Below are 26,343 nucleotides of genomic sequence, written 5' to 3'. Positions count from 1 at the left end.
TGCTGGGATTACAGGCATGAGCACCTGGCCCAAGGACAGCCTTAATATATGTGTGAGGACCGTAGTCATGAACAGCATTGAGGAAGAACTGAGTGACTTGCATACCACTCTCGGTCTATTAAGTCAGGCTTCTAGCTCGTCCCTCCTTCCCCTTCTGGTCCATTAGAATCCCCACACCCAAGGAAGGCTATGAGTCCAAGTTATTCAACAAAGCTTAACACTGACCTTGTGAATGCTTGTCAGCAGGTGGGGTTGGAGAGCTGATGAGAGGGAATCGGCATACAATTCCATGAGAGTAGAACCACCTCCACCATCTCACTTCAGCTAGACTCTAAGTTCGGCTTTTCTCTGCTTTCTTCACTCTTAAACATTGCCATCCCAAGGATCTCACTGAAGTCACCTGTGACACAGACAGACTGTGCCACACTCATTCTGTGGATGGGTAAACTGAGGTTCACATAGATGAAGTAACTCATGAGAGGCCACATGGCCTAAGCAGCAGAGCTGAACTTGGAGTCAGCTTTGCCTGGTTCCCACACTGAGGATTTTCCCTATATCTATCCCCACCCTCTAGGTTCCTCCTCTCCCCTCCCCTTACTGGTCACCTCTTTTTCTCTACCCAGTGACACTCTGAACATCGTGGCATCAGATCACCGGCCTTTCACCACAAAACAGAAAGCTATGGGCAAGGAAGACTTCACCAAGATCCCACATGGAGTGAGTGGCGTGCAGGACCGCATGAGCGTCATCTGGGAGAGAGGAGTGGTACGATTGCTAGAGCCCCGCCCCGATCAGATCCCTGCCCTAATCCCCGCTTCATCCCCGCTCTAATCCCAGTAAGAGTTTTCACTCCTCAGATCCTGTCAAAGAATGTTCTTAGAAGGGCTGGTTCAATCCCAGCTCTTTGTTTCACTCAAGAACAAAACACAAAAGGTCTTTCCCCCGATTAGAAAGGTAGTAAGATCTATTATGGAAATTTGGAAAATACAGAAAAGTATAAGAAAAAAAAATCCCTTTAATTCCATGCCTAAAAATTAAACTACTATTAACATTGTAGTGTATTTCTTTCTAGTTCTGTGCATGTACTGTACTTTTTTTTTTTTTTTTCCTTTTTTGCTACGTTGCCCAGGCAGGTCTTGAACTCCTGGGCTCAAGCTATCCTTCCACCTCTGCCTCCCTAAGTGCTGCGATTATAGGTGTGAGCCACCACACCCAGCTACACATTATTTTAATAACTGGCTTCATATTTTTTTTTCTTTTACCAACTGCTATACTAACCAGGATTTTTTTCTTCATATAACACTATACCCTGAGTGTCTCCCTATATCAGTAACAATTCTTTAAAAGCATCTTTCTTCATGGCTGAATGATATTTTCTCCAATGAAAGTACCATACTTTATTTAATCCTTCCCTGATGTTTGGGACTTTTCACTGTTTCTAATTTTTGCACTTACAAATAATGCTGTGGAGAACCTCTTTGTTCATGAGTGTGTGTGTCAGCATTTCTGATTATTATTTCTTTTTTTTTTTTTTGAGACGGAGTCTCGCTCTGTCGCCCAGGCTGGAGTGCAATGGCGCTATCTCATTTCACTGCAGCCTCCGCCTCCTGGGTTCAAGTGGTTCTCCTGCCTCAGCCTCCCGAGTAGCTGGGACTACAGGCCTGTGCCACTACACCCAGCTAATTTTTGTATTTTTTGTAGAGACGGGGTTTCACCATGTTGGTTAGTCAGGATGATCTCGATCTCTTGACCTCACGATCCGCCCGCCTCAGCCTCCCAAAGTGCTGGGATTACAGGCATGAGCCACCGCGCCAGGCCTCTGATTATTATTTCTGATTATTTCCTTAAGACAGCATCCTAGAAGTGGATTTTTAGGCCAAGGGATATGAACAGTTTTAAGGCTCTTGATTTGATATATTTTGTCTAATTGATTTCAAAAAAGATAAGAACTGGGACTTCATTTGAATACCACCTGTTCTGCACATGAAGAGTAAGTATTTTTGGTCTTGATCTATCTCAGATTAGATTCAAAATAGTATGAGCCCCAAAGAGATCTGAAGTTCTCAAGACTAAGCTCATGGAAGGCCAAGGAGATGGCTCAGGAAATCCCCTTGAAGAGAGTCCATAGTACTCTCATGGGTGGGACAATAAGATGTTTTATACGCTCTTGAGTATATAACCCTTTGAAAATATCACCCTTAGTAGATGAAGGGAGATTCCTGACTCATCCGTGTGGGCACATGAGCAGAGTTGGTTTTACAAACAGGAGGCAGATTTGCCCCGGGCAGGCAGCCTGAATGGAAGCACAGCCACTCACCATAGTTGCTGGATGAAGGGAGAAAGGAATAAGTGAGCACCTGGGACCCAGCCAAGCAGGCTGGCTCATCTGAGATGGTGCTCACGGCTTTGTCCCCTTGTGACCACTGTTCTAACCACCTAAGCCCAAAGTCCATGGGCCAGCATCAAAGGTAACCAAGGGTTTGAAGCCCACCCCCAGAGCCTGGTTGACTTGACACTTTCTGCAACATTTCAGGTTGGAGGAAAGATGGATGAGAACCGTTTTGTGGCCGTTACCAGTTCCAACGCGGCTAAGCTTCTGAACCTGTATCCCCGCAAGGGCCGCATCATCCCCGGAGCCGATGCTGATGTGGTGGTGTGGGACCCAGAAGCCACAAAGTAAAGTTTGTTGCTCATCTCCAGGGCTAGAGGGGCTCGGGGTGTTGAAGAGGACTTGCATTACCAATCTCCAAAAGCATATAACTTTGCACTATTTCTAGCACAAAATATGGCCCTGGCTTATAGTTGGCCGTCTTCTCCCTCCATCTTCACACAGTCTTTCTTCTGTGTCACACATGTCTGGTGTGTCTGTATCCTCTTCTTATAAGGACACTGGTCAGATTGGATTAGGGCCCACCTATATGACCTCACTTTACCTTAATGATTACATTAAAGGCCCCAAATAGGGCCATATTCTGAGGTTCTGGGTGTTAGGATTTCAGCGGAAAAATTTTGAAGGAAGCCAATTCAGCCCATAACAACCAGCCTTTGGGGTTCACCCCTCCCATGGAGCTGTGACATTTTGACATGTCCTCAGCGCTTTCTCTCCCGCCATTGCCTCCCCACCAGGACCATCTCAGCCAGCACGCAGGTCCAGGGAGGAGACTTCAACCTGTACGAGAACATGCGCTGCCACGGCGTGCCACTGGTCACCATCAGCCGGGGGCGCGTCGTGTATGAGAACGGCGTCTTCATGTGCGCCGAGGGCACCGGCAAGTTCTGTCCCCTGAGGTCCTTCCCAGACACTGTCTACAAGAAGCTGGTCCAGAGAGAGAAGGTGAGGTGGGAGGGGGAAGATGCAGGGGTGTTGGCGCCCCCTGCCGGGGAACATCCTCCATGACTGTTTTAAATCTCAAAGAGATGTTCACTCCAGTTTTCGACCCAATTCCATTGCCCTCTCTCCAGCGTTGAGAGGGGAGTGTGTGGCAGGGCCAGGGAACGCTAGAGTCAGAGTCAGAAGATGCTGATTTGTGTTCCCCGTCTTTGATTACCAAGTGGCATTTTAAGTGGTCAGGCAGCAGGGGTCCTCAGTTGCTCAGGGCACAAATGGGAAATGTGTGTGCGACCGCTGAGCTCGAGCTCCTCCGGATAAGCAGGCTTGGGTTGGAGGAGGTGCTGGGGGCTGGAGATACTGCTTTAGCTTGGCCGCCTCCCACTCTTGATGAAGCAAGTGGGGGTAGAGCTGGCATTTGCAAAGCATTGTCTGAAGCACAGGAGGCACAGGCACCTGAACACGGGAGGCCCACACTGCTGGCACACAGACCACACGAGAGGGCTCAGAGCTTTCAGAGAAACTAAGGACCCTTCCCTCCCAGAGGCCAGTGAGCGAAGAAATCCACTGCCAGGTCTGCCGTGGGGGCGCAGGCTTGGGCTGCCTGAGTGAAGAAAGCGTGAGTTTCGTGATCACAGGGCTAAATCCGAAAGCAAACTCGGGGTCTCTCACTCATCACACTCAGCTAATGTTTATTTTTTTGTAGAGACGGACAGGGTTTAACCGTGTTGCTCAGGTTGTTTTCAAATTGCTGGACTCAAGTGATCTGCCCGCCTCAGCCTCCTAAAGTGCTGGGGTTACAGGCGTGAGCCACTGCGCCCAGCCCAATAGCACTTTTTAATACGATGTAGGACCATAAATGACCTCTGTAGTAATAACTGCTCCTACTCCTATGTTGCCTCTCATGTGCCAAAGCAGTTGGAACAGCTTTACACATACTAATTCATCTGCTCTCCGGCAACTCTCTGATGTAGATACTAGTATTGTGGGCACAGAAAAGTAAGTGGCACAAAGCCACACAGTTTACAAGTGACAGAGTTGGGACTGGAACTTGGCAGTCTGGTTGTAGAATATAGACTCCTAACTCTACTGCCTTTGTGAGTACTGAATGAGCTAGTGTTGCTACTGGGGGCCTCTGGTCTCCAGATGGGGCTGTGTTTAGCTTCTGTTCTCTCCGAGTTGTCAGACCGGTAAAGGGTGTAGTTTCGTGGAAGCCTAAGGTGGTGGGTAATGTTGTGCTGTGTGGGAGGGAACTCTCTAAAGTTGATTTCCGGTTGGGCGCGGTAGTTCACGCCTGTAATCCCAGCACTTTGGGAGACTGAGGCGGGTGGATCACGAGGTCAGGAGTTCAAGACCAGCTGGCCAAGATGGTGAAACCCCGTTTCTCCTAAAAATATAAAAATTAGTCATGCGCGGTGGCAGGCGCCTATAATCCCAGCTACTTGGGAGGCTGAGGCAGGGGAATCGCTTTAGAAGGGCAGAGGTTTCAGTGAGCCAAGATCGCGCCACCACACTCTAGCCTGGGTGACAGAGTGAGACTCTGTCTCAAAAAAAAAAAAAAAAAGAAAAGAAAAGAAATTTGGTTAAAGTTGACTTCCTCAGATTCTACCTGCTACCTTGGTAAGGCTTCCACCAGTGTTGGGGGAAGCCAGTATCTCTCCTGTGCACATGCACGCACACACACATGTGCGTTCACACACACGCACACACACATGTGCATTCACACACACGCACACACACACACACATGTGCATTCACACACATGCACACACGCACACACACATGTGCATTCACACACACGCACACACACACACACATGTGCATTCACACACATGCACACACGCACACACACATGTGCATTCACACACATGCACACACGCACACACACATGTGCGTTCACACACATGCACACACGCACACACACATGTGCGTTCACACACATGCACACACGCACACACGCATGTGCGTTCACACACATGCACACACGCACACACGCATGTGCGTTCACACACATGCACACACGCACACACGCATGTGCGTTCACACACATGCACACACGCACACACGCATGTGCGTTCACACACATGCACACACGCACACACGCATGTGCGTTCACACACATGCACACACGCACACACGCATGTGCGTTCACACACATGCACACACGCACACACGTACACATATGCACATGCTCTTTAGGACGTACGGGGAAACTGCAACCCCTGGACTCAAGGTTTAAGAAGCCTTGGTCGCTTGCAGTGATTTGGGTCTTGGGCGGAGTGGCAGTGTCTAATGTCCCACTGGCCCCCAGGGAGGCCACGGTTGTGTCAGTTCTGATGGTGTTGTCCTGTGCTTCTGCTCTTCTTCCATCCTTCCCTAGACTTTAAAGGTTAGAGGAGTGGACCGCACTCCCTACCTAGGGGATGTCGCTGTTGTCGTGCACCCTGGGAAAAAAGAGATGGGAACCCCACTCGCAGACACTCCTACCCGGCCTGTCACCCGGCATGGGGGCATGCGGGACCTTCATGAATCCAGCTTCAGCCTCTCTGGTAAGAGTCAGGGGGCCATGGGAGGAGGGCGGGGGGCCGGGAGGAGTGGCCCACCCAGGCAGTGGGACTTACGCCTGCTTTTCTTTTGTGTCCTGTCCTCCGTCCCGTTGCCTGTTTCCAGGGATAAGTGCTGGTTTGGATATTAGACTCACACAGACATTAGTGAGGACAGGAGGGCTGTCCTGGTCCCTGGGTACAGCCGCTCTAATAGGCCATAGCCCACCTGGGGCTCTCCTGAGGGTTTCTAAGTTCAGATATTTTTGTCCCTTGAAACATCTTGAGGGCTGTGCACACAATGGGTGCTCCAAAGATGCCCTGAGCTCAGAAGAGTCAGCCCTGTCTGTGGTTCACGGGACTGCACCCACTGGCCCCTGGCCTGCCCCAGTCCACTCCTCAGCAGCCTCTCTGCTCTTTCTGCTACCCATTTTCCTCCTCTGACCTTCCCATACCTGTTCCCGCCTTTACCCCACCTTCACCTTCTTTTTTTTTTTTTTTACCAGGAATTGTGTTGTATACATTTTTTTTAACTTTAAGTAAAATATTTTCTCTCGACGTTTGATGCCCAATTTTTTCTCATCTTTCTGTCCCTTGGGTCCTGGCCCCAGTCCTTCTGCGGAATCTCTAGGTTCTTAGGGGGTCCCATCCGAGTACTTAAAGCCACTATCTGCAGTTCCTCCCCACCCCCTCCAACACCATGGGAGCCACAGGCTCATAAATGATGACCCTCAATGGAGAACAAGCAGAGGCTGTAAGATGCCCCGAGCCTCCAGGCGGCTTAGATGGGAACTGTCACCACCACTTGCAGGGGGCTAGGACCCTGGATCTCCCTGAGCACCGGTGAGCTGCCTTCAGCATAAGCCCAGAGAGAGACCAAGCATCCACTCTGTGAGGGCTGTGCTAGGATGGGCACAGCGAGAGGTGCAAGACCCTGGTCCTTCCACCCACAGCCTGGAGTTTACTGGGGGAGACAAGCCCCATACACAAAACATCCTGCTGTGAGAGCAGAGAGCTAAACCAGAGGGACGCCAACGGGGCAGCGCCTACCTGCCGTGGCTCCTGTGTGCCCTGCTTAGGGCACTGGTCTCAGGACCAGTCTCATTGCTGAGATGATAGCTCCACTACCCTGAGGGCCACTGCTACTCCCACCAGTGATGGGCCATGAGTGGAGTCAGAAAGGGAGCCTGGCGTGGAAGACTCGCTTATGCACACTTAGGTCTTGCCAGTCCGGGAGGCGTGGACTCCCACCGCTGCCGGGGCAGGGTCCTTTCTCCTGCAGCCAGACCCGAGAGGCACCAAGACCCCAGAGCTGCAGGGCCCCTGCTGACCAGCAGCCTCCTCTTCTTCTGCCCGAGAGCCAAGACTGGCCAGAACGCCCGCTCAGACAGCAAACATCAGGCAGCCTGTCCCTCCTCTCCACCCCAAATCTTGTCTGTTCTAAGCAGGCCAGGCTGAAGAATGTCCCACTGGGCTCTCCGGGGCACTAGACCCTCCTTTTCCATCCCTTTGTGTTTTGTTTGTTTTTGTTTTTGTTTTTTCAATCCTTCTCCTTCTGTATAGACCCTCCTTTATAACTAAGTCATGGGATTTCAAGATGCGGGGCTTTTTGGCTGTGGTTCTTTCATTTTCCAAAACAATGGCATACCCTCATTTTTCTCTCTTGCTTACTCACTGAGGCATATGTACAAAGGCCCATGTGCCAACAGGCTGGCCGATGGCCTGCATGCACAAGAGACTGTAGGCCCAGACGTGAGGCAGTGAGGTTGGCACAGTGGTAGGCTCTGAATCAGGAAAACCTGGGTCCAAGTCCAGGCTCTGCCGTTACACACTGCAACACGAGGCAAGTCACTTAACTTCCCTGAGCCTCGGTCTTCTCGTCTGTAAAATGGGATGGAGTGACTGTGAGGATTCACTCAGGCCCTGCACACAGTGAGCCTCCAGGAGAGGGTGACTGTGGTTTGTTAGCAGGCACAAGAGCCCAGCTCACCCTTTGTGCTTCCTTCCCTGCAGGCTCTCAGATCGATGACCATGTTCCAAAGCGAGCTTCAGCTCGGATCCTCGCTCCTCCCGGAGGCAGGTCGAGTGGCATTTGGTAAAGGCACTGCCCAGCCCCCCGAGTGAGGACACACCGCCGCCACCAGTCCGCAACTCTCCGGCCACAGCTTCAGGGGCAGGAGAGGCTGGGCTGGGCAGCACACCACCCGAAGGGGGCCCCAGGACCTGCGGAGCCCTCCCTATGTCTGCAAAGTGATTCACTGTGCTTCGAGCCAACTCTAACAGGCACTTTGAGATGTGTTCCTCCTGCTGTAGTCCTTTCTGCCTTGGCCTCCGTGGGCTTTTCTGGGGCCCAGGAAGCCCACACTGTGCACAGAGCCCAGTGCATAGAGCCCTGGCCAGCCCTTCCTCTCACTCCTGCCTCCGCTGGCTTTGGGAAAGCCCAGACTTTAGTGCCCTGCCCCCTGGCTGACTGCCCAGTTGTCCAGAGCACTTTAGCAGATGTGGTTTCAAAGTAAAGGCCTCCTCCCCCACCCCTTAGGCCCTGTGGTGACATTTCCCAAGCCAGACAGGTGTCAGCTTCCCAGCCATGCCCAGGACGTCCCATCTCCCCCAACCCACCTCTGGCCCTGTGTAGGGGCAGGGATGGGGGTGGCTGGACACCCGGTGCCCCTCGCCAGCTTCTCTTGTGCCCCGCCCACACCCTCGGGGGGTCACAGGTCCAGGAGGGTAGCTGGGCGGGGCTCGAGGCTGGTGCCCGGCGCGTGTAAATGGTTTGGTTTTGCACGTTTGGTTTGCGCAGTAGTTTGGTTTGACTTGTTTGTGCATCCTGTGAAAAATAACGGTGCTTGTGTCACTAGCATAGAATAGCAACAGGAATAGATGTGGTCCTTAGGAGACGCTGCACTCGACACCAACCAGACAGCACAGGGCAGGGGCGGTGGAGGGGCTGGGGTCACAGGCCTCTCTTCTCCCCGCCTGGGGCCTTCCGGGCTGCCGGAGGCCCAGGCCCTTTCCCCCTCCCCTCCCCTCCTTGTCTAGTTTCCCACATTCCAAGAGGGGGCCTGGGATGCTAGCCCCGGAGATGCCAGCCCTTCAGGAAGCAGGTGTCCTTTCCCCTCTCTGCCCCATTCACTCCTGGCACTCCCCCTGCCTTCCCCCCATCTCCACCCACCACACACACACATACACACACACACACACACACGGCTTCCTGTAACTTCTTCCTGCTGGACAGAGACTCAGTGCTCCTCCTGTGTGACTGGCAAGAGGCCTCATGCCTGCTGAGAGAGGAGGAGTGGGAGAGGGGCTCGCCAGACACCAGGGAGGGAGACCCCAGGCACACAGGACCTGGCTGTCGAACCCACATTGCTGCTCAGGTGTCGTGATCTCCCGTGGCTGGCACCAGGCCCTCGCCGGCTCATGGCCTCATCTTCTCCCCTGTCTGTCCAGGTGGGCCCTCCCTGCTTCTGAGGCCCTCCAGAAGTTCCCATGGAAACACTAGAGGCCGGGTGTCTCCTTCCACCTCCAGTGGTCTGGGAAGTGACCCGGCCGCCTGCCCTTATTAAGCCTTGTCTGCCCCGTGGGAAGTGACTTAATGTTGCACATGTGATTTCAGCCCCTGAGGCTTGTGCGAGGCTTCTAGACCCTCAGTTAAAGGTCAGTCTCTGGCCGGGCGTGGTGGCTCACGCCTGTAATCCCAGCACTTTGGGAGGCCAAGGCGGGTGGATCATGAGGTCAGGAAATCGAGACCATCCTGGCTAACACGGTGAAACCCCGTCTCTACTAAAAATACAAAAACTAGCCGGGTGAGGTGGCGGGCGCCTGTAGTCCCAGCTATTCGGGAGGCTGAGGCAGGAGAATGGCGTGAACCCGGGAGGCAGAACTTGCAGTGAGCTGAGATCGCGCCACTGCACTCCAGCCCGGGCGACAGAGCCAGACTCCGTCTCAAAAAAAAAAAAAAAAAAGTCAGCCCCTGCACATCTCTGTAGTGCTGTTCGTGTATTCAAACCACTTCCATATATGACCTCTCACTTGGTCCTCATGACAATGGAGCACTTACTATTCTTCCCATTTTACAGATGAGGAAACAGGCCCAAAAAGTTCAGGCCCTCTGACCCCAGAAGTGTCTGTGACCACCCTTCCAACCTTGGCTATCTATCCCAGCTGTGGAGAGGAGGTCTGGGGTGACATCTATTGTAGATCCCACCTGAGAGTTTAACCAACAAGAAGACTTACTTTCCTGGTAGGCAGCCTGCTTTGTTTTGCACAGGTAGATAGATTTTTTTTTCTCATCTTTCTTATAAACAATCTCATGCACAGTCTGTGTTTGAGCTAGGACTAGTCACCCTTTGGGGGCTAACTGTGCAGTGTGAGCTGCATCCACACCCTCACTTCTCCCTTCACTCCCCCTTTCCTCACTCAGGGGCTGAGAGGACAGAGGTGGTCAGTCAGGGAGCAGAGGTGGCGAAGGGGCTCGTGGCAAGTGGCAGCCATTGGAACAGGGGTGAAGACTCAGGCCTGGGAAAGCCACCAGGGATAGGGGAAACCATGACACTGCCTCCTGGTGCAGTGCACACCATCTCTATCCCTGTCAGCCCTCACTGGGTCATGGGCCTTGGGCAGATGCCAAAGAGCCCAGCAGCAGTGGTGGTGGCCAGCTGGGCAAAGCATCCTTGCTTGGGCTAGGAAAGCTTTACCTTCTCTGAGTGCCTCCGCCCAAGAGATGCGTGACCCGTGGCACCGGGGAACCACATCTTGGAGTGGTCCACTGTAGGCCATCCACTTCATCCACCCCCAGTCCTTACATAGGCCCTACCCTTTGCCCGGGAGCTTCTAGATGGAAATCAGAAAGAGATTCAAGGAGCCGAATGAGCGGTCAGCCCCCACCATGCACTCCTTGCCCCGTGCAGAGCTCCAGCCAGCTTTGTCACCAGCCCCACTGGCTCCTGGTTGGAATGAAAGGGTCTCTGGTTGCACTGAATGCAGCTCTCAAACTGGTCTTGTACTTGCTGAATAAATACTGTTGTTCTTGCCTTAGCTGCTCTCTAGGTTTGTGGGGTTAAGTTGCCAGAAAATTGTGCTACTGTGTGTGCGTGTGCGTGCGTGTGTGTAGTGCTAGGAGTCCACAGTAGGTCTCTGTCGAGCCGATGTCGTGCTGAGGGCTTTTCCGATACTGACCCAGAAGCCACAGAACCACAAGGAAACCCAAACCCCCTCCAGCTGCTGAGGCGCAGGCACAGCGTGGGGTCGGGATGGAGCCTCCAGCACCCCAGCACCCAGGTGACTTCCCCACGCCCCTGTAAATGTCATGGTGCTAAGACTGTGTCAACCCCAAGACGACACACGGTCCTGTGCTTTGGCCACCGTTTGAGGCAAAAACTAAACAGCCCGACACGTTGTGTTCTGGTGCAGGTTTGTATTAAACTGTAGCTACTTCTCACTTGGACTCTGTTGTGTTTCTTCAAAGAGGAGGGAGTTCGGCAGAGGTCTCTTCTATGGTGACTGGGCAAGGCTTCTGTTGCTAAGAAAAGGCAGCTTTGATCTGTCTCTCCTATTGGGTGGGCTGTGCAGAGACTGGATTTTTTTTTTAATTCTGAGAGACAGGAGCCCCAGTGGTGCCAGATTTCCAGGGACAAGGTTGCCAAATTATCTGAAATAATTAGGAGGAAGAATTAGGCGCAAAAGGGAAAAAACTAGACTTGCTCCATCTACCTGTAGTCACCTATTTTGGCTACCATTTTGGAAGCCCATAGCCACCTCTCCACTCGGCAGAACCCTTGGCTGATAGAACGATGGCTTCATAAAAAAATCACAAGGCCAATGTGCCTTTGAAGGACCTTCCAGCTGCTCTCTGGCTGTCCAGAACCCCGCCTTTGGGGTTGGCCCTCTGTACTCTCAACCCCATCCATTGCGTTGAGACCCTCTGCCTTCTCTCTAGAGCTCCATCAGATGTTGGGAGGATTATCTGATTAAACTCTTTCTCACTAAAGGGTAAAATTGTGGCTTCTAAGGCCGGGCATGGTGGCTCGTGCCTGTAATCCCAGCACTCTGGGAGGCCAAGGCAGGTGGATCACCTGAGGTCAGGAGTTCGAGACCAGCCTGACCAACGTGGAGAAACCCCATTTCTACTAAAAAAAATACAGAATTAGCCGGGCGTGGTAGCGCACGTCTGTAATCCCAACTACTCGGGAGGCTGAGGCAGGAGAATCACTTGAACCCGAGAGGCAGAGGTTGCTGTGAGCTGAGATCACACCATTGCACTCCAGCCTGGGCAACAAGAGCAAAATTCTGTCTTTAAAAAAAAAAAAATGTGGCTTCTAGTACTATGGGGTCACTGTACTTATTTCTTAACCTTAAAATTTGAAGGTTGAGATGGATTTGTCAGCTTGAGATGGATGCCGAGTCCCTGCAATGTATTGCAAAGTGTCTGTTACCCTGTTTTCCCACAACAGGAGAGCACACCAGAATTGGATTAACTACCAAAAATGCATTGGGTTTGGATGAAACAATAACATGACCACACATTTGGCACATGGCATCTATCAGGCAGTCTACAGGGAAAAAATAAAAGATACCCAGGAAGACATGGGGTGCCTTTTTATGTATGTAGTTGTAGAAAAATAAAAGACCACAGACTCAGACTTTAAAATAAGCCTTGATTATTTATGAGAATCTGGATTTGGAGAAATCACACCAGTCAGCAGCTAGGCAGCCACCCATTCTATTTTCTAACTCAGAATTACAGACTGACCTCTATACACCGGTATAGACTAACAGTAAGAATTGCTTTGTAGTCAGCCAGGCGCGGTGGCTCACACCTGTAATCCTAGCACTTTGGGAGGCCGAGGGGCAGGATTGCCTGAGGTCAGGAGTTCAAGACCAGCCTGGGCAACATAGTGAAACCCCATCTCTACTAAAATACACAAAATTAGCCAAGTGTGGCCGTGAGATCGCTCCACTGCACTCCAGCCTGGGCGACAGAGTGAGAGTTTGTCTCAAAAAAAAAAAAAAAAAAAAAAAAAAAACTTGCTTTGTAGTCAGTGGAGGACACAGGGTCTCATGACACCCAGGTGTGAAGAAGAAACCTCATGATATGTAGGGGCTGGTAGACCTTAGAGTCCTAAGTTAGTAACGGACTATTTGACAGTGTTGTAACAACATACATTTGAAAGGGCTCTTAGTGCTTTCCCAGTAGAACAGTAAAGGATCTGGCATTTTACTGACACTGGGTACTGTCTTATGATGGAAACTGAGTTATGTACTTTCCCTTGTGGATTTATAACCATACATTTAGACCTAGAGAGACCAGATGTCCTGGTTTGCTCAGGGCAATCCTGGTTTAAGTCCCTTGCCCCAGAATAATTATTAACAGTGTCCACTTTCACTGTCAAACATGTCCTGGTTTGTATAATAAACTACATGGTCACTTTCTATATACCTATACATTCATTGGGCTATTACTGTGCCTGTCCAGGAGTTAAAAATTTTTCCATTGCTGAAAGACAAGACATGGCGTCATAGGAGATGTGGAAGATGGGTCCTTCCACAGTGGGTGGTGACTTAGGGGTTTGCATGACAAGCCCTGTGTCTTCACACAGCTCTTGGAGGCTTGATGAGTCTCAGTAGCTGGTGATGCCATAGGGTGGGGAAGGTCTGGGAATGCTTTTCTAAGCTTTTTCAGTTTGCCTCGTAGACCTCATTGTTCCATTAAAAGCTATAAGCCTACCATATTCTATCACTTGCTTTTAAGGTGCCTTTGATTCCATTTATGAACTTAAATACCTTAACAACATTTTCAACTACATTTAAAATTCTATTTCCCTTTTAAATACCTTTCCTGAGAACCAAATAATTATTACCAATCTAATAAATTAAACTTATAAATATACTAAGTTTAACACTTTATTAGTTGTTTTGATGCTAAGAATAAACAATATTTCAACTTAAAATTATGTTTTAAGTTACACATTTTTTTTTTTTTCGAGACAGAGTCTTACTCTGTCTGTCACCCGGCCTGGAGTGCAAGGGCGCCATCTTGGCTCACTGCAACCTCTGCCTCCTGGGTTCAAGCAATTCTCCTGACTCAACCTCCCAAGTAGCTGGGATTACAGGTACCCACCACCACGACTGGGTAGTTTTTGTATTTTTAGTCGAGATGAGGTTTCACCATGTTGGCCAGGCTGGTCTCGAACTCCTGACCTCGTGATCTGCCCTCCTCAGCCTCCCAAAGTGCTGGGATTACAGGTGTGCGCCACTACGCCTGGCCAAGTTACACATTTTGAGTTAATTATGAGATGCTCACTCTAATAGACCAAAAATTTCTCATAGAAATAAATAAAATACCAACTATGCCCAGATTTCCTCTTAATACAAAAATTTTAACACTATGGACTTAGTTTTTTAAAAACCTTTATTTTCTTAATTCTATACCTCCTGCCAGTTGTAAGCTCTCACTGGGCTTTAGCTTTGAGTCTTTTCTTTTTTATTTTATTTATTTATTTTTTGAGACAGAGTCTTGCTCTGTCACCCAGGCTGGAGTGCAGTGGTGCGACTACAGCTCACTGTGGCCTTGACCTACGGGGTCAGGTGAGCCTACCACCTCAGCCTCCAGAGTACCTGGGATCACAGGTGTGCACCACTGCGCCTGGCTAATTTTTGTATTTTTTTGTAGAGACTGGGTTTCCCTTTGTTGCCCAGGCGATCCACCAGCCTCCCAAAGTGCTGGGATTACAGGCATGACCCACTGCACCTGGCCTCAAGTCTTTTCTTGATGACAAGTCAACTCCTAGAGGGTGCAACGAAGGTCTGCTTACAGCTCCACTCCAATCTCAAATTTCCAGTGCACCTGATTTTCACTTTACCACTACCTGGTCATCTACAATAACTGAATGCACAGTTATTAGTGTAATGTGTGTGTATATCAGTTCTAGCCAAGGGAGTTCTGCCTCCTTTAAAAATATTTGAATAAATTAGATCCTTTGTATTTTAAGGTTTCCTTACATTTAAAGCAACACATTCTATCCTTGTATAGCTTTTTTTAAATTGACTATTTTTTAGAAAAGTCGGATTTACAGTAGCACAGATAGTGCAGAGTTTCCACCTACTCCACACCCGGCCTCCCCTATTACTAACATCCTACATTAGCATGGCCCGTTTGTTACAATCTGAGCCAATATTGATACATTATCATTAATTAAAGTCCATGCCTATTCAGATTTCCTAAGTTTTTATGTAATGTCCCTTTTCTGATCCAGAATCTCCTCCAGGACACCACATTACATTTACTCGTCATGTCTCCTGAGCCCCGGTGGACTGTGACAGTCTCTCAGACTTCCCTTGTTTTTGATGACCTTGACAAGTTTTGAGAAGTATTGTTCAGAGATTTTATAGAATAGTCTCTACTGGAAATTATCTGCTGTTTTTCTAAATGGTTAGATTGGATTAGGAGTTTTGAGAAGGAAGACCATAAAAGTCAGTTGCCATTTTCCTCACTTCACATCAAGGGTATATACTATCAGAATGACCTATTACTAATGATGTTGACTTTGATCACCTGGCTAAAGTCTGATCTACCTTTTAAAATTTATATGGTTCCCTTTTATGACCTAAAAGCTTCTCTTTTTACAGTATGTGACTTCTTTAAGCAACTAAGTATGATTTGTATTGCTACACTAAGTTTTTCAGGTGTTTGCTAGATGATTCTCCCAGTTAGGAATTTTTTGAAATTCAGTATCAGTTATAAGACTTTTGGCCAGACATGGTGGCTCACACCTGTAATCCCAGCACTTTGGGAGGCCAAGGTGGGCAGATCACTTGAGGTCAGGAGTTCGAGACCAGCCTGGCCAACATGGTGAAACCCTGTCTCTACTAAAAATACAAAAAAATTGCCTGGGCATGGTGGTGCAAACTTATAATCCCAGCTACCTGGGAGGCTGAGGTGGGAGGATCACTTGAACCCAGGAGGCAGAGGCTGCAATGAGCTGAGATTACACCACTGCACTCCAGCTTGGGTAGCAGAGCGAGACTCTGTCTAAAAAAAAAAAAAAAAAAAAAAAAAAAGACTATTTGTGGGGGGCACAAAGATAGCAGTAACAAGACATATTCACATAAATACGAGCTCTTGAGGTTTTATCTGAAATCCTCTTGACGCATGGGTCAAAATTTAGGCTTTAATTTAGGGCTTTACACATACACACGCATTTACATGCAAACACACAGAGAGGTTAATTTTAACTACATAACCAACTTTGCGAAGCCTTTGAATAACAAGTATCCATTACCTTAAAGCTATTTAAGTTCAAACTTCCAAAATCCAATCTGAAATCCTAGAAAAAAAAAAAAAAAACAGAGACCAAGCAGGTAAAATTAATAAGGAACTGTTAAGAAAGTATAATTTATTATTTTAATGGTACCCAGAAAGCTGTTGAAACTTCTCTATTGATTTATATAATTTCAGATTGAGTTTTATTGAACGAATTGATAAAGCACACATTTTTCCAACTGTGATGCATTTCAGTAGCAATAGCCTATACTGCTACCAAAACCCGCATTTTACATCACATTTACAAAAACCTTTAGCTATTAGCTTTAGGGCAGAAACTCAAAAAATTTTTTTCCTTTTGGAGTATTTCTAGCCATGAAACTCAAGTTCTCATTGAAATCATGTATGCAATATCCAAAATTCCTGATTTCACATTCTGCATTAATTTATCATCTCAAGGGGGAAAAAAAGATCACTTCACACAGAAAACAGTTGCTTACAATTATGCATATTTAAATTTCATCATCTGCTCAGTGCCTCTTGCTTTATTGGAATTTTTTCTTTTGGATACAAGGTCTGCCACTGTTACCCAGGCTGGAGTACAGTGGCACAATCACCACTCACTACAGCCCCGACCTTCTGGGCTCAGTCAATCCTCCCGCCTCAGTTTCCAGAGTAGCTGGGACCACAGCCATGCGCCATCACGCCCAGCTAATTTTTCAATTTTATAGTAGAGACAGGGTCTCCCTATGTTGCCCAAGCTGGTCTAGAACTCCTGTGCTCGAGTGATCCTCCCGCCTTGGCCTCCCAAAGTGTTAGGATTACAGGCATGAGCCACTGTGCCTCATTTTATTGGAATTCTTGATTTTAAAATATCCTCTGGGTCGGGTGCAGTGGCTTATGCCTGTAATCTCAGCACTTTGGGAGGCTGAGGTGGGCAGATCATGAGGTCAGGAGTTCAAGACCAGCCTGGCCAACATAGTGAAATCCCATTTCTACTAAAAATACAAAAATTAGCCGGGTGTGGTGGCACACGCCTGTAGTCCCAGCTACTCAGGAGGCTGAGGCAGGAGAATCGATGGAACCCGGGAGGCGGAGGTTGCAGTGAGCTGATACCATGCCATTGCACTCCAGCCTAGTGACAGAGTGATACTCCATCTCAAAAAAAAAAAAAAAAAAAAAGAAAAGAAAAAAGAAAAAAAAATTCCTCTGAAGTTTTGCAGTCTAAGTTTACCCTGAAGGGAGTTATTGTCTTTTGATCAGTCCCCAGTAATGCCAAGTTTCAAGACACCGCAGGAGTTAATTTCAGTAAAATAGACTTCCCTTGGAGATAGTCTTTGATCCCTTTACTGCTGAGGAATCAGAGCCTCTGGAGAACAACTTCTCTTGGGGAGGACCATGGGTATTTTGAGCCCTAAAAGGAAGAAAATTTCAGTGGCAGTGCTTTAACGGCCCCTTCCCATCTTGCACTCATCTGACAGAAGGGTTCCCAGCATGCACGGAAGAGGAAATCTGGAGGCTCCTTCACGGGTATTTTAGGACTAGCCACCACATGTGGGAGTTGCTGAGACTTTTTCAAACTACAGTTTTCCAGCATCCAGGCTGGCTGGCTTGCTTGCTTGCTTGCTTGCTTGCTTGCTTTTTTTTGAGACGGAGTCTTGCTCTGTCACTCAGACTGGAATGCAGTGGTACGATCTCGGCTCACTGCAACCTCCACCTCCCAGGTTCAAGCAATTCTCCTGCCTCAGCCTCCTGAGTAGCTGGGACTACAGGCATGTGCCACCTTGCCCGGCTAATTTTTTGTATTTTTAGTAGAGATGGGGTTTCCCCATGTTAGCCAGGATGGTCTCGATCACCTGACCTTGTGATCCACCCGCCTTGGCCTCCTAAAGTACCGGGATTACAGGTGTGAGCCACCGCACCTGGTCTACAGCAGCCAGGCTTTCTATGTTCCCCAGTGTGGTGGCCTGGTGGAGGTATCTTTTGTTTTGTTTTGTTTTGTTTTGTTTTGTTTTGTTTTGTTTGGAGACAGTCTCCCTCTGTCGCCCAGGCTGGAGTGCAGTGGCGCGATCTCGGCTCACTAGAAGTTCCACCTCCCGGGTTCACGCCATTTCCCTGCCTCAGCCTCCCAAGTAGCTGGGACTACAGGCACCCACCACCACGCCCAGCTAATTTTTTGTATTTTTAGTAGAGACAGGGTTTCACTGTGTTAGCCAGGATGCTCTTGATCTCCTGACCTCATGATCCGCCCGCCTCGGCCTCTAAAAGTGCTGGGATTACAGGCGTGAGCCAATGCGCCCGGCCTGGTGGAGGTATCTTTTCTAAGTTGTGAGGATTTAAGCTTGTTCTTTGAGAAGCACTTTATAGTTTTTACTTTATGTCTGTAAATATGGTTTTGTAACTCCTCCCACATATCCGCATGGGAAGCAGTGAAAGATTTTGCCTTTCTTTTGTAACTCTCACTTGTTCACAGAGACCTCGCTTTCATCTGGCATCATGGTCACAGGAACTCAAGATACAATTTGGACATATCTTCTTTAAATAAATTCAGTAGATTGGGCATCATAATGGTTTACTATGATCTGAGCAGGGGTAGGCCTCCCTTCCAAACCCTTGGGCTGAAGTAACCCACAAGTCAAGCCAGCCCAGTGGTTCTCAATTAGGGGCAATTTCTTCCCCCAGGAGACATTTGGCAATATTTGGACACAATTTTTGGTTGTTACAACTTGCAGGTGGCATGGTGCTATAGGAATCTAGAGGTCAGGAATGCTGTCAAACATCCCCCAATACACAGGACAGCCACCACATCAAAGAATTATCCAACCTAAAATGTCCATGGCAGCAAGCTTGAGAAACCCTGATCCAGCCTAAGGGTGAAACAGGACATTCAATCACTTTAGAAAATTGGATAGGAAAAATGTAAGAGGGGGAAAGAGGTAGCTCAGCCTATGATGCCTATTTTATGTAGTAAAGCGCTCTGAACTAAAACGTGCCAAGGATGGAGCTGAACCACAGCATCCCAGGCAGCAGAGAGGGGGTGAGGAAGCTGGAGGGTAGGACTCCAACAGGTCTTACCTTGTGTTTCCCCCAGGGCCTCATCCTCCACCACCACTCTCAGGGGCTGTGTTGTGTCAGATCCTGCCACGACCACATTACAATGTGGCAGGAAACAAAAGACCACGGATGCAGAATTTAATATTAGCTTTCGTCATGTACTGAGACCACATGCAGAGCAAGGTTAAGCACTCACCAAATGGCATTTTGACTGTTACATCTTAATTCCTTAACTTTCAAAAGCACAGACCTTCTTTTACGCCTGGGTGTAAACTAAGACCCTCTCCGAGAATTGCCTTGTGGCCATGAGAGGAGAAGGCACTTTTCAAAGGGAAAGGGAAAGAAAACCTCATGATAACTGGTGGGGAAGGGAGGGTAAACATTATGGTTATCAGCAACATCCAAAAAGGCTATTTGAAGGGGTGACAAGCTATGTATCAGGAAGGAGTCATGTTGCTTGTTCAATAAGACATTAGGGATGTATCTTTTTTCTTAATTTCAATGTTTTACTTCAAGTGTAATGGGTATAGAAAAAAGTGCACACGATCTAAGTACACAGCTTGATAAATGTGTATAAACTGGGACTGGGCGCAATGGTTCACGCCTGTAATCCCAGCACTTTGAGAGGCTGAGGCAGGTGGATCACAAGGTCAGGAGATCGAGACCATCCTGGCTAACACGGTGAAACGCCGTCTCTACTAAAAATACAAAAAAATTAGCCTGACGTTGTGGCAGGCGCCTCTAGTCCCAGCTACTTGGGAGGCTGAGGCAAGAGAATGGTGTGAACCTGGGAGGCAGAGCTTGCAGTGAGCCGAGATCGCGCCACTGCACTCCAGCCTGTGTGATAGAGTGAGACTCTGTCTCAAAAAAAAAAAAAAATTGTATAAACTGAACACCTAGGTGGAGATAGAACATTACCAGCACCTGAGAAGCCTGCTATGTGTCCCTTCCTCTCACAATCCCCCACTAGGATAATTATTCTTCTGACTTCTAATACCATATACTAGTATTGCCTGGTTTTGAACTCCATGTAAATAGAATCGTACAATACATATTCTTTGTTCTGGCTTCCTTTTTTTTTTTTTTTTTTTTTGAGACAGAATCTCACTCTATTGCCCAGACTGGAGTGCAATGGCACAATCTTGACTCACTGCAACCTCTGTCTCCTGGGTTCAAGCAATTCTCCTGCCTCAGCCTCCCGAGTAGATGGGATTATAGGCATGTGCCACTACGCCCAGCTAATTTTTTGTATTTTTAGTAGAGACAGAGTTTCACCATGTTGGCTGGGCTGGTCTTGAACTCCTGACCTCAAGTAATCCACCTGCCTTGGCCTCCCAAAGTGCTGTGATTACAGGCGTGAGCCACAGTGCCTGGTATGTTCTGGCTTTTTTTTTGTTCCAATTAAGTTTGTACAATTTAAAGGACATACCTTCTTCTTGTCTAAATTTTCTTATGTGCAGCATTGTTTAAGATGGAGTAGCTGACTTTGTCATCAATGTGCACCTACACATAAAATATGAGGTCAAGGTGTGTACACATGTGATGTACAAGCGCACAGTACTTTTTCCACTGATGTAGAGTGAGGCTTGTGCAATTCAATCACCTTAATCGTGATCTCTAGGAAGGCCTTCCAGTCAAAATAGCCAGGTGGGTTCAAATAAAAATTCTCTATGTCCCAACTCCAAACACAAAGCAGATAGAGAGCATACAACGTTTAAAAGACAAAGTCCATTAAAAATAATAAAAAATCCTCTGTGGACTATAAACAAAATGAAACACACAGCCCAAAGGAGAGTGGATGCCACAAGGACCACAGGTTTTCTGCTCTTTGAGCAAAAGAGTGACCTGGGGAGGAGGGCTATACATTTTGGGCAGTGAGGCTCAACGCACTTTGTACACGGAAGAGAACCAAAAAGTAAGGGAGTGCTCAAAAAATGACTGATCCATTTGATCCAACAGTCCCACTTCTGGGTAAATATCCAGAAGAGTTGAAAGCAGAAGCTCAAAAAAATAATTGCGGCCGGGCGCGGTGGCTCAAGCCTGTAATCCCAGCACTTTGGGAGGCCGAGACAGGCGGATCACGAGGTCAGGAGATCGAGACCATCCTGGCTAACACGGTGAAACCCCGTCTCTACTAAAAAATACAAAAAACTAGCCGGGCGCGGTGGCGGGTGCCTGTAGTCCCAGCTACTCGGGAGGCTGAGGCAGGAGAATGGTGTGAACCCGGGAGGCGGAGCTTGCAGTGAGCTGAGATCCAGCCACTGCACTCCAGCCTGGGCAGCAGAGCGAGACTCCGTCTCAAAAAAAAAAATAAATAAAAATAAATAATTGCACACTCATGTTTATAGCAGCATTAGTCATAATAGCTAAAACCTGGAAACAACCCAAGTGTCCATTGACAGATGAATGGACAGCAAAATGTGATATATATACAACAGAATTATCTAGATAGCTAGATAGATAGAGATAATGGAATAGTATTGAAAAGAAAAAGGAAGAAAAAGAAATCCTATCACGTGCCACAACATGAATGAACCTTGAGGACATTATGCCGAATGAAATAAGACAGCCACAAAAAGATACAGTATTTGTTTATTCCACTTATAGGACAAGGTATCTAACCTCAGATTCACAGAAATAGAAGGTAGAATGGTGGTTACGAGGGACTGCAGGGAGGGGGAAGCAGGAAGTTGTTGTTTAGTGGTTTGAGAGTTTCAGTTCTGCAGGATGAAAAAAACGCTTTGGAGATCTTCAGAACAATGTAAATACACTTAGCACTATTGTACGCTTTAAAATGATTAAGACGGTAAGTTTTATGATATGTGTTTTGTTTGTTTGTTTGTTTGTTTGTTTGAGACAGGGTCCCACGCTGTCACCCAGGCTGGAGTGCAGTGGTGCAATCATAGCCCACTGCAGCCTCGGTCTCTCGGGCTCAGGCGATCCTTCCTCCACCTCTCAAGGACCTGGGACAACAGGCACACTCACCATGCCTGGCGAATTTTTTTTTTTTTTTTTTTTTTTTTTTTTTTTTTTTTGAGACAGAGTCTTGCTCTGTCGCCCAAGCTGGAGTGCAGTGGCGGGATCTCGGCTCACTGCAAGCTCCGCCTCCCGGGTTCATGCCATTCTCCTGCCTCAGCCTCCCGAGTAGCTGGGACTACAGGTGCCACCACACCCGGCTAATTGTTTTGCATTTTTAGTGGAGACAGTGTTTCCCTGTGTTAGCCAGGATGGTCTCTATCTCCTGACCTGGTGATCGGCCCGCCTCAGCATCCCAAAGTGCTGGGATTACCGGCGTGAGCCACCGCGCCTGGCATTTTTTTTTTTTTTGGAAAGATGGACTCTCGCTATGTTGCGCAAGCTGATCTCAAACTCCTGGCCTGAAGTGATGCTCCTGCCTCAGCCTCCCAAAGTGCTGTGATGACAGGCATAAGCCACCACACCCAGCAATACATGTGTTTTTTTGTTGTTTTTGCTTTTTGAGACGGAGTCTGGCTCTGTCACCCAGACTGGAGTGCAGTGGCATGATCTCGGCTCACTGCAACCTCTGCCTCCTGGGTTCAAGTAGTTCTCCTGCCTCAGCCTCCCTGGTAGGTGGGATTAGAGGCACACACCACCACACCTGGCTAATTTTTGTATTTCAGTAGCGATGGGGTTTCACCAAGTTAACCAGGCTGGTCTCGAACTCAATCCACTCAACTCAAGCAATCCACTTGCCTCGGCCTCCCAAAATGCTGGGATTACAGGCATGAGCCACCACCCCCCACCGATACACGCCTTTTATCACAATAAAGGAATTATATTATAAAAATTGACCATTTACTAACCCACAAAGCAGGTTTCAAAAAATTCCAAAGTATTAGTGTTTCAGGCTTTGTTCTCTGCTCGCATTCCAATGAAATTAGACATAAATAAACTACAACATCAAGAAACTATTAAGGAAAAATGCAGGTAAATTGTGAGTGTTTATACAAAATAGAAATATTTTCGTACAAAATATAAAATGTGTGGTATCTAGCTAACGTCATTTAGAGTTAAACTTAGAGCTTTATTCTCTTTTCAAACAAAACAAATGTAAAATCAATGAGTAGATTAATGGTTATATGTGGCAAATTAACACACCTATTTCTCTATATTCCCTCTCAAATCCTCACCAAAGTGACATTTAAAAAGAAGGGTTAAGCCATATGGGAAAAGATAATGGGAAATGAGATTATGGCTTATGAGGGATATCAACAAAACTTGGAAGGTGTAAAATAAATGGATGAGCAGGTGCAGTGTGGAGAAAGCTGAAATGTCTGCCTGCCATGAAGGCAACCAATGAGACTCCATTTAGCACCCCAGAGCCCAATAAAGAATCCCCAGTAGCAGCTCCTGGGATCTCCAAAGGCCAGAGAGTGACATCAGGATGATTGGCTAAAATTCTCTAAGAGGAGCAGTTAGACCCATAGACCCTCCAGCTCCTGCAAGCAACTGTCCCACTCTCTTTCAGGTTGCCAAGGGGAGAGGATGAACTTAGGTGGATTTAGAGAAGGACAGAACACTGAACAGTGACATCAGCATATTCCCAGCCTCCTTCCCATGCCGTCTACCATAACCAATACAGAGAACTGTATTCCCCCATGCAAGAAATCTGAGGATCCCTCTCTAGGCAAGCTGACTGGCTTGAGGAAAAAATACTTACATTGTGATATTTGAGGGGTCCGGTAGTAATTTGGCCAGTTCCCATGCAATCTCTCTATAGTGAGACACCTCAACCCATATGCCCCATGCATGAGCTCCAATCTTTCAGTTAGCGGGTTTGCATCTTACTCTTAAAGATGAGGAAAACCTCCAAAAAGATAGACAGTCCGGCCACCCAGGCGCAATGACTCACGCCTGTAATCCCAGCACTTTGGGAAGCTGAGGTGGGTGGATCTTGTGAGTCCAGGAGTTTGAGACCAGCCTGGGCAACATGGAAAAACACTGTCTCCAAAAATAAATAAATAAATAAAATATTTAAAATTACCCAAGTGTGCTGACCCGCACCTACAGTACAAGCTACTCGGAAGGCTGGGGCGGGAGATCACCAAAGCCTGGGAGACGGAGGTTGCAGTGAGCCAAGATCATATCACTGCACTCTAGGCAACAAGAGTGAGACCCTATCTCAAGAAAAAAATATATATATATACCAAAACAAACATAAGAACAAAATATCTCAGAGAAAACTGACATGACTCAAGGAGTAAACGAAAATTCCAAAGATAAAGAGAATAGATTCATTAAAAGATAAAAGGAAAACAGTAAAGACAAGAAAATTAGATGATTACACTCTAACAGGAATTCTAGAAATAAGAACACAGAAAAAACAAAGCAAGGGAGTTTATCAAAGAAATAATACAAGAAAATTTCCCAAACTAAAAAACATGCATTTCCAGAGTGAAGAGACATCATCATGAAATTTCTAAACAACAGAGATAATGCTTCAAGAGCCAGCAAGAGATAAAAATACTAGCTGCATACAAGAATTAGAAATTGAATGTCACTCAATTTGTCAACAGAAATACTAGAGGATGAAAGATCATGGAGCAGGTTTTCTAAATTCTGAGAAAAATAATTTCTAACCTAGAATTCTGTACCCAGCCAAACTTTCAACCAACTGTTAAGGTATTATAGAAGAAAGTCATTTTCAGACATGCAAGATGGAAAAGATTGGCCTTCCATGGAACCCATTAGAGAGTCCCTTTGAGGGTGTGCTCCGCCAAAATGAATAATAAAAAGACATGGGCCGGGCAAGGTGGCTCATGCCTGTAATCCCAGCACTTTGGGAGACTGAGGCAGGCGGGTCACTTGAGGTCAGGAGTTCAAGACCAGCCTGGCCAACATGGTAAAACCCTGTCTCCACTAAAAATACAAAAATTAGCTGGAAGTGGTAGCATGCGCCTGTAGTCCCAACTACTTGGGAGACTGAGGCATGAGGATCGCTTGAGCTTGGGAGACAGAGGCTGCAGTGAGCTGAGATTGTGCCACTCACTCCAGCCTGGGTGACAGAGTGAGATCCTGTCTCAAAAAAAAAAAAAAAAAAAAGACATGGGATGAAGGAAATAGGACATTCAGCATAAGCAAGAAATAACGAAAGTTCCAGAATGGTGGTAGAGGAAGTTGTTCTCTAAGCTGCTGCACAGCTGGTCCAGAAAGGAACAGTCCTGAGAAAATCCTGCGCAACAGGCTAGAACAGCCACCTGCCCTCAGTATTTGCCTGTTTGTAACAAAAAGCTGTAAATGCTCAGCTGAAAGAGGTTCTCGGGAATGGCAGAACAACCAAAAGTTTGCCCTGGCTCTTGATAAACGACAACTGAAGAAGAAAAGAGGATTTGCAAGAAGAATGAAATCATGGCTTCTCTGAGTTTGCAGCTTTCTTGCACACATCTAATTAAACCTCTGCAGAAATTTCTACCACATCCCTAACCAATCATCTAACTCAGGATGCAGGATGTTTAGCCCAGTGACAGTGTGCCTTCAGCAGGCATACTATCACACTCCCCAAAATCTCTATTTATTCAGTATCATTTCCTGAACTGAAACTAAATTGTCTGTCTTCAGCTTGTGCCCCTTTGTGCTAACTCTTCCCTATGAAGGCACACAGAACAATCTTATTCATAAACAGCTCTTCCAATTTCACACATTATTGCAGCCTTTACTTCTGCCCACTACACTCATGCTTTCTGGGTTGTTCTCAGAGTTCAGCATGCGTCAGAATCACCGGGAGGACTTGTGTAAGCCCAGCTTGCTGAGCCCCACACCAGAGTTTCTGACTCAGTAGATTTGATGTGGGGCCTAAGAACTTGCTTTTTTTTTTTTTTTTTTTTTTTTGAGATGGAGTCTCATTCTGTCCCCCAGGCTGGGGTGCAGTGGTGCAGTGACGCGATCTGGGCTCACTGCAACCTCTGCCTCCTGGCTTCAAGTAATTCTTCTGCCTCAGCCTCCTGAGTACCTGGGATTACAGGCACCTGCCACCATGCCCGGCTAATTTTTGTGTTTTTAGTAGAGACGAGGTTTCACCGTGTTGGCCAGGCTGGTCTCGAATTTATGGCCTCAAGTGATCCACCCGCCTCGGCCTCCCAACGTGCTGGGATTACAGGTGTGAGTCATCGCTCCCGGCCACCATCTTTATCTTAAAA

At 47.5% G+C, this 26,343-nt stretch overlaps 1 protein-coding gene across 4 annotated transcripts in view; it reads left to right on the top strand.

Annotated features, from left to right (window-relative positions):
* The window catches only part of DPYSL5 (dihydropyrimidinase like 5), a 102,960-nt gene extending 91,649 nt beyond the window's left edge, over positions 1 to 11,311 (top strand). For all 4 annotated transcript variants that reach the window (XM_015111931.3, XM_077959944.1, XM_077959946.1 and 1 more), the window contains exons 9-13: positions 624 to 765; positions 2,534 to 2,676; positions 3,127 to 3,334; positions 5,709 to 5,877; positions 7,885 to 11,311. In XM_015111931.3, coding sequence (XP_014967417.1) covers positions 624 to 765; positions 2,534 to 2,676; positions 3,127 to 3,334; positions 5,709 to 5,877; positions 7,885 to 7,970 — 748 coding nt within the window. In that variant the 3' untranslated portion in view covers positions 7,971 to 11,311. The remainder of the gene's footprint in view (positions 1 to 623; positions 766 to 2,533; positions 2,677 to 3,126; positions 3,335 to 5,708; positions 5,878 to 7,884) is intronic.
* The last annotated feature ends 15,032 nt before the right edge of the window (positions 11,312 to 26,343 follow it).

This window comes from Macaca mulatta, chromosome 13 (assembly GCF_049350105.2).
Source record: "Macaca mulatta isolate MMU2019108-1 chromosome 13, T2T-MMU8v2.0, whole genome shotgun sequence".
Classification (NCBI taxonomy): Eukaryota; Metazoa; Chordata; class Mammalia; order Primates; family Cercopithecidae; genus Macaca; species Macaca mulatta.
This window is presented reverse-complemented; position numbering and strand designations above follow the sequence as displayed.